The 7,618-nt window shown below is 53.7% G+C and overlaps 2 protein-coding genes across 3 annotated transcripts in view; one reads left to right on the top strand and one right to left on the bottom strand.

Annotated features, from left to right (window-relative positions):
* Nucleotides 1-238: 238 nt before the first annotated feature.
* Nucleotides 239-7,618, bottom strand: part of BCL2L1 (BCL2 like 1) — a 72,137-nt gene continuing 64,757 nt past the window's right edge. Inside the window, exons 3-4 of one of the 2 annotated variants that reach the window (XM_064572969.1) lie at nt 5,179-5,286; nt 239-411 (exon numbers count right to left, since the gene is read on the bottom strand). In XM_064572969.1, the coding sequence (XP_064429039.1) occupies nt 283-411; nt 5,179-5,286 (237 nt within the window). In that variant the 3' untranslated portion in view covers nt 239-282. Of the gene's footprint in view, nt 412-5,136; nt 5,287-7,618 lie in introns of those variants that run through there. The other variant, XM_064572971.1, reaches the window with a different exon arrangement.
* Nucleotides 906-7,173, top strand: LOC123851658 (cytochrome c oxidase subunit 4 isoform 2, mitochondrial). The gene is made up of 5 exons (XM_045885569.2): nt 906-1,062; nt 2,165-2,246; nt 3,797-3,961; nt 4,949-5,080; nt 6,932-7,173. Exons 2-5 carry the CDS (start codon nt 2,165-2,167, stop codon nt 7,066-7,068), a joined length of 516 nt encoding a protein of 171 aa, XP_045741525.1. The 5' UTR covers nt 906-1,062; the 3' UTR covers nt 7,069-7,173.

Raw genomic sequence — 7,618 nt, 5'->3', positions numbered from 1 at the left:
AAAGTTCAGGGACTGTTTTTAGTTTTGTTTGGCTCTATATCCCCAAGCACTTAACTTGGTAAACAACAGACACTCAAAATGCCTGTAATAAGTCTTAATAAATAATTGTTGAGTTAATGTGCCTGATGCTTTTTTGTTGACTTATTTAATCTTTACAACAGCTATGTCAGGTAGGTACTATCATTAGCTCCCTTTTCTAGAAAATAAAACAGGAGCTCAGAAGTTAGGCCATTTGGGACGCCTGGGTGGCTCAGTCGGTTAAGCCTCTGCCTTTGGCTCAGGTCATGATCCCAGGGTTCTGGGATCCAGTCCTGCATCGGGCTCCCTGGTCAGGGGGGAGCCTGCTTCTCTCTCTGCCTGCAGCTCTTCCTGCTTGTGCTCTCCTTCTCTCTCTGACAAATAAATAAAATCCTATAAAAAAAAAAAAAGAAGAAGAAGAAGAAGTTAGGCCATTTGTTGAGGGCCACACAGCTAAGATTTGAACACCAGAGGGAGGCTTTTTTCACCTCCTCTGGGTATGTGGGGGCATGGGAGCAAGGTGATACACTACAGTCCAGCTCCCAGATTCTAGATGCTTGTGGGCTTCCTGGAGCAGGAGGTGTTGAGCCTGGGCTGGAAAGTTGGCCACACTTTGGTCTGCAAAGTCCCTATGAGAGCATTCCAAGCGCAAAGAGCAGCAATGAACAAAGGTGTGGAGACAGGATGATCCAGCTCCTCTGACTACCAGACTCAGGGCTGCGCCGGCCCAGGACACACCGCCAGCTAAGTCCCAGGCGCTGTCGGCTGGGGGTCTCTAGAGACAGGACGCCCGTGGGCGGAGAAATTGAGGCGGAGACTCGCTCCGCAGTGCCCCTCCCCAGGCTGGGGGCCGGGGCGCCCCCAGGGACGCGGGCTGGGCGCTCCCAAGGCCGACCGAGGCAGGACGTTCCCACGCAGGGGTTGGCCTTGGGGAAGGCTGTGGGGCGGGCCCGGGGGCGGGCGCCCCGCGCTCTGGTCCCTCTGCGGCCCATTCTCCGTTACTCGCTCTGCAGACCCAAGTCGCCCTCGGCGCTGAGCCGCGAGGTGAGTAAGTTGGGTGGGTGGGGGAGCCTGGCTGCCCGAGCCTGCGGGTGAGGGATGCGGCTTGGAACCGAACTTTCGTCACCGGTCGGTCAGGGCCGGTGTGGTTCCTGCCATCGAGGAGGATCAGGGGGCTTCGGGCAGCTCAGAGTCGAGGACTCCTCCGGGAATTATCCTCTGTCCGCATGTGGGGCGCCATCTCTTTCCCCAAATGTAGATTACTCTTTCCCTCTCCCTATATGTGGGGCTACTTTTCACTGACAGGGAGCCCTTCTTTCCTAGATGTGGGCCTCCCCCCACCACATATGGTACAGCCCCTCCTTCTAATTATTGGGTTCCTCTCTCTCTCCCCAGATGTGGGGGGCCCTTTTTCTTTCCAGAAGTGGGATACTCCCTTCCTCTCCCCAGATGTGTGCTCCTCTTCCTCCTTCTGACACAATTTGGTCCTTAACCTCCTCTAAATCCTCTCCCCACCTCCCACCTCCAACCCCCCTGGGATGCCAAACCCTGAGACTTCCCGGGGGGGTAGGGGGTTGGGCTCAGCCTGTCCCCTCCCCCCACCAGATTCAGCAGAGTAGGCTCTGTGAGCACGTAGGCAGCCAATTAGGGGGGAAGAGGTGGGGGCCAGACCGGCGTGCAAGACCTTGGCAGATGGCCCTGTGAGGAAGAGAGGTAGCCCTGGGACCTGCTCCCTCCCTACCTGGACTCCCACCCAGTTTCCTCTGGGAGGGGGAGCAAACGGAGGATTGCCAGGTTGGCCTGGCTGAGCTGGGGCTGGAACCAGAACCCAGGCTCCCAGCCCCAAACTATTGAGACCCTGCCTCAGGAGTTAGGCCTTCTCCCACTTGTCAGAAGGTGAATTGAGGTTCCAGGAGGGGTCTCCAAATGTCTAGGACCCCCGTCCACCTCTATCAGGATAGCAGACAAAAGTGGAAGGGTCAGGGGCATGAGGGTGACTTTGAAATCCTGGGACGCCCCCCACCATAGCACCGGTGAAAAAGTTTCTCTGTCTGGGCTCCGTGGGTAGGGGCAGAGGGCAACGTGGGGCAGAACTCTCTCTCTCTCTCACACACACACACACACACACACACACACACACACCCAGATGTTCTTCAGAGCTGCCTGGAGCTTGGTACTGAAGAAAGCAGGACCCGGGATGCGGTGGACGCATAGCCCAGGAAGCGCCGGTAAGACCCGCACGCCTCACCCCTGTCCAACTCGGGCTCCTGCTGGCTGCCCTGGGCCTGCCCCAGACCATTTCCCACAATCCCACTCCTGGGTCCTGGGCCACATGCCTCTGGGACATGGAGCTCTCATTTGACAGCACCCCCTTCCATTCGAAGCTTCCTCAGGGCCTGAGCCCCAAACCTCAGGCCCCTAAGGACTTTTTGTCCTGCGGCGGAGGGTGCTGAAGGACCTTGCACCTCCTTTCCAGACCCTAGTCAGAAGAAAGGGGCCTAAAACAGGAGAGACTTCAGCCAGATATTCTTCCGGACCCCCAGAAGAATAACATTTATTGAGCCCTTACTATGTACCCCAAGCTGTGATCAACATTTCACACAGATTAACACACTCAGACTTCATGACAGCCATGTGAGGTGGATGCTCTGCTATTATCTCCATTTCTCAGATGAACAAACTGAGGCCCAGAGACCTAGATATTAAAAGGGTCAAAGCAGGGCGCCTGGGTGGCTCAGTCGGTTAAGCGACTGCCTTCGGCTCAGGTCATGATCCTGGAGTCCCAGGATCGAGTCCCGCATTAGGCTCCCTGCTCAGCAGGGAGTCTGCTTCTCCCTCTGACCCTCTTCCCTCTCGTGCTCTCTCTCATTCTCTCTCTCAAATACATAAATAAATAAAATCTTTAATAAATAAATAAATAAATAAATAAATAAATAAATAAATAAATAAAATAAAAGGGTCAAAGCAGTCCCATGCCGTCCTGGCAAGGAAGTACCAAGGCCTTCCATGTGGGCGTCTCTGGTATCAATAAACGGAAGCTTTATCGAGACCCTCCAGCCTTGCTCTGGACCCCCTGGACACCCACGCGGAGCCCTTCAGGGCTTAGCCATCAGGGAAAGCTTGCAGGAAAGGAAGGCAGTAGTAAAACCAACCTCTAGCTGCGAGGCACTGTGCTAACCCTTTCAAGTATGGTGTCCTGAAACTTCCCACAACAGGGTGAGGTAGGTTCTCTTACTATCCCCACCTTCCAGAGGAGGACATCGAAGCACAGTGAGATCGAGGGGCTTGCTGGAGCTGGGTGGGTGGAACTGGGGCTCAAACCCAGCTGACTCCAAAGGCGTGCCCTTGACCAGGGGTCAAAGGCATGCAGATAGTGCCCTACAGTTTGCAGAGCAGTTACACATCTTCCATCTCAGGCTCATCTCACTCAGCCTTTGTCCACCCACTGCCTTTGCCTGACATGCCCTCCTCACCTCAAAGAGCATGAGATTTGAAGCCAGAGGGGCTGAATTACAGCCCTGGCCATGCTCCTTACTGCTCTGTGAGTTTCAGCAAGTCACTTAGCTGTTCAGTTTCTCCATCTGTAAAATGGAGAGATAACAATCTCAACCTGGCTCAGAGTGATGCGGAGTAAATGAGTCAACTCACCCGAAGGCCTTAGAATGGCTCCTGGCACACAGTAAGTGCTCAATAAAAGCAGCCCTCTTTTTAAATAGTATGGGTAGAGCTGGGATGTCCCAGGGGCAGCCTGAACTCAGCTCTTCTGTTGTGCCTGCAGCCCATAGCGAGCGGAAGATGCCCCCTTACACCAACTACCATGCCCAGCGCTCCTACCCCATGCCTGATGAGCCCTTCTGCACAGAGCTCAACGCTGAGCAGCGGGCCCTGAAGGAGAAGGAGAAGGGCAGCTGGACCCAGCTGAGCCATGCCGAGAAGGTGGCCTGTAGGTGTCACGGTGGGGCTGGCTGGGGAGAGTGGGCTGGGGGGTGACTTTGGAAAGAAGGGCCTCCACCCAGGGCACCTGTGTGGCTCAGTCAGTTAAGTGTCAGACTCTTTGGTTTTGGCTCAGGTCATGACCTCTCATGCTGCATCTGCTTGAGATTCTCTCTCCCTCTCTCTCCCCCTCTGTCCCTCCTCCACCTCCCTCTAAAATAAAAATAAAAATAAATAAAATCTTAAAAAAAAAAAAGAAGGGCCCCCACCCAAGACACCAGAAATCCCCAAACACCTGAATGCATACCTGAGGGGTGAAGTTCATCATTTGTTCATTTATTCTTTTATTCAGTCAGCTGTTTGTGCACAGCCAGATACTAGGTGATGCTGGGGACACAGGAGTGAATCACCTTGATGGTTCTTGCTTTGGCCTGGTGCTCCCAGGTCAATGGGAGAGCTGACACAAACCCGGATAACCGTAATACAGGCTGTGTGGCTAGGGTGAGGTGTGTCCAAGGGATTGTGAGGACCCAAAGGAGAGAGAGAGAGAGAATCCTGGTGGGCCTCCCAGAGGGGGGCATGTCCTGGCTGGCCCTGAATGGTGAGGAGGAGGGTGTTGCCTGGCAGTAGGAACAGCGTGGGGAGGGATATGGAAGCAGGAGAGCATGGAGCATCCTGGGTATCACTGAGTGGTGTGGGGAGATGGAGCAGAGAGGCAGGTAAGGCGGTGGGGGGGGGGGGGGGGGGAGGACCTGACCCTGGGAAACAGGAGGGATGTGTCCTGCCCACCAGAAGCGCCCCTAAACGACTCTGATATTTGGAGCCTGTTCCTGGCCATGCTTTGCATACAGTAGATGCTCAATAAGAATTTGCTGAATGGACAGCATCTGCTGCAAGACTGGGGAGGCTGGGGATCCCTGAGGCCAAGACTTGGCCCAGGGTTCTTGAGAGGGATACATGCAAGGCCCCCCCTTCCCCACCCCTCCTCTGCCTCCAGTGTACCGCCTCCAGTTCCATGAGACCTTCGCAGAGATGAACCGTCGCTCCAATGAGTGGAAGACAGTGATGGGCTGTGTCTTCTTCTTTTTTGGATTCACAGCTCTGCTGATTTGGTGGCAGCGGGTCTATGGTGAGTGGCAACCCCTCACCTTGCTGCAGGCCTGGGCCGTGCCCTTGGGGTCAGAGCCACCAGCCCAGCTCTTATAGGGCAACTATGCTGGCACTCACCTGCAGAGTTTTGAAAAGTCCCCCAAAGTGGTGTAGGGTGAAGGGCAGATCATGGCTGCCTGGGTTGCGATGTGGGAGCTCTACTTCTCTGGGCCTCAATTCCTTCATCTGTAAAATGAAAATAATAGTGCCCACATCACAGGGTTCTTGTGAGGATTTAATGGCTGCAAGCCAGTGCCTGGCACATAAGCCTGAATGGTGCTGTTACTGATTGCTGTTATTAACCATTAATTTTTCTGTAACAGAGAGTCTCCAACATACAAGAGCTTAAACAAGATACAGGTTTTGTTCCTCTCACAAAAAAGGCCGGGGAGAGTATGGAGACTCTGCAGCATCAGGCTCCTTCTGGGGTGTTGCACTGCCGTCCTCCACATGTGGCTTCCTTCTTGCCATCCAAGATGGCCGCTCCAGCTCCAGCCATGAAAGCCTACGTTCCAGCCAAGAACAGGGAAAGGGATGCACCCCTCTCTAAGGTCCACAAGTTGCACACGGGCCTTCTGCTCACCTCCTGTTGGCTAGAAATGATCACATGGCCATGTCTAGCCACAAGGGAAGCTGGGAAATGTAGTTTTTAGCTAGCTCGTCACATGTCCAGCTAACGGCTTATGACTACAGAGGAGGGGTTCTCAAAGTGTGGTCCCTGGACCAACATCATCATTTGGGAACTTTTAGAAATGCAGATTCTCAGCCCCAGTCTGGATCTACCAAGTCAGACACTTTGAGGGTGGAGCCCAGCCATCTGTATTTTAACAAGCTCTCCAAGTCAGTCTGATGCCCACTCGGCTCTAGGAAGCACTGCTCCGGAAGCAGGGGAGGGGCTGTTGGGGAAGGGCTGACAGTTTCTGCCCCAGCTCTTCACCTCCAACGGTCTCACTTTTCTTCTTCTGTAAGAGTGTGATAGGAATTCCCGCCTTGCATGAGGATGAAATGAGGATGAATTCTAGTCTAGGCCAGTGTTTGGTGCTAATGGGTGCCATAAAGATCTTTTCCTTCTTTCCCACCCACTGAGCTAGAAAGTTCCGGTGAGGAGGTCAGACAGGCTGAGTCAGCCTCAGGGGCAGATGGACCAGGAGGTAAGGTCTGAGCAGTGTAGGGAGCTCCATCTCCCCTGATGCACACATCATGGCACCTAGAATGCCTCTTGAGTGCCTCAGCCTTTTAGTTAAGTACTGCCCTCCCCAGATTTCTAAAGTGAACTCCCCTTCCTCGCCTCCTAACTCCAACCCCCTTAGGAAGCAAAAGAAACCATCTCATCCTGGGCTCTTCCCAGTCAGGGGGAGCAAACTTAGTAATTATAATCACTACCATATATTATGTACTTAATATCTGTCCCACACTGTACCAGTTGCTTTATACATACTAACTCATCCAATCCCCACAGCCATAGGAGATAGGACCTGTTTTTGACAGGGAAGGAAACGGGGGCTCAGAGATGAAGTGACTTGTTCAAGGTCACACAGCAAGGGAGGGTGGAGCTGGGATTTGGATCCGTTCCATTGGGCCATAAAGTAAGGAAGCAGGCTGAGAAAGGGGAAGGACCTTGGCCCAATTCCCACAGTGAGTCTAAGGCAGAGCTGGGACCAGAACCCAGAGGTCCCTGGAATGAAGCTTTAGCAGGGAGTCTGGTGGGGGGACAGACAGGGTGGAAGGGGTGTCCTAACCCTGTGACTGGAGACCCTGGCTCAGGGGGACAGGGTGGAAGACTTGCAGGGTCCTGAGCCACCCCTGTCCCCACCCCATGCCTTACCTGCAGTGTTCCCAAAGAAGCCCATCACCCTGACGGATGAGTGGAAGGCCCAGCAGCTCCAGCGCATCCTGGATATGAAGGGCAACCCTGTGCAAGGCCTGGCCTCCCAGTGGGACTATGAGAAGAAGGAATGGAAGAAGTGACGCGGCGTCCGGGCTGCCCTCCCTGCAGTTCCACCCCGGCCTAGAGCCTATGGAGGGCCCTTTCCTCTTCTTAATGCCAATAAAGCTGGCCTGTTCTCTTCTGTCTTCAGTCTCCACCTCAGTCTTTACCTGCCACAAACCCTACAGTATACCTAAGATTGAGTACTGTGGTGAAGGAAGGGCAGGAATAAGCCACTTTTCAGGGGCCCAGAGCCCAGCCAATCAGGGAGGGCTTCCTGGAGCAATAGGGGCTAGGTTTTAGTCTTAAGGGATATGTGGCATTAGGAAAGGGAGGAAGGAGAAGGGAAGGTATTCCAGGTGGAGGGAATGGCTTGAGCAAAGGCAAGGACACTCCTTTATTCAGTCAGTTATTAACAAATATTTATTGAGCACCTACTGTATGCCAGGTACTAATCCAGGCCATGGGGATGTGGCAGTGAATAAGATAAAGTCTCTGGCCCCATAGAGGAGGCATTCTTTTACGGAGGGAGACAGAAAAATGAATATGTGATGAGTTCTGTAAAGAAACAAAACAAAGCAGGATAAAGGG

This window comes from Mirounga angustirostris, unplaced genomic scaffold, assembly GCF_029215605.1.
Source record: "Mirounga angustirostris isolate CCGP_5_RB_7025 unplaced genomic scaffold, mMirAng1.0.hap1 SCAF_10, whole genome shotgun sequence".
NCBI classification, from domain to species: Eukaryota; Metazoa; Chordata; class Mammalia; order Carnivora; family Phocidae; genus Mirounga; species Mirounga angustirostris.
The sequence above is the reverse complement of the archived record's forward strand: the minus strand, read 5'-3'. Positions and strand labels throughout refer to the sequence as shown.

Excerpts from the sequence above, each read along its gene's own strand:
- LOC123851658 (XM_045885569.2), top strand. The coding sequence starts at position 2,165 with ATGTTCTTCAGAGCTGCCTGGAGCTTGGTACTGAAGAAAGCAGGACCC. Across the intron at positions 3,962-4,948 it reads CCATGCCGAGAAGGTGGCCT|TGTACCGCCTCCAGTTCCAT; the intron begins GTAGGTGTCACG and ends CTCTGCCTCCAG. Across the intron at positions 5,081-6,931 it reads TTGGTGGCAGCGGGTCTATG|TGTTCCCAAAGAAGCCCATC; the intron begins GTGAGTGGCAAC and ends CCTTACCTGCAG.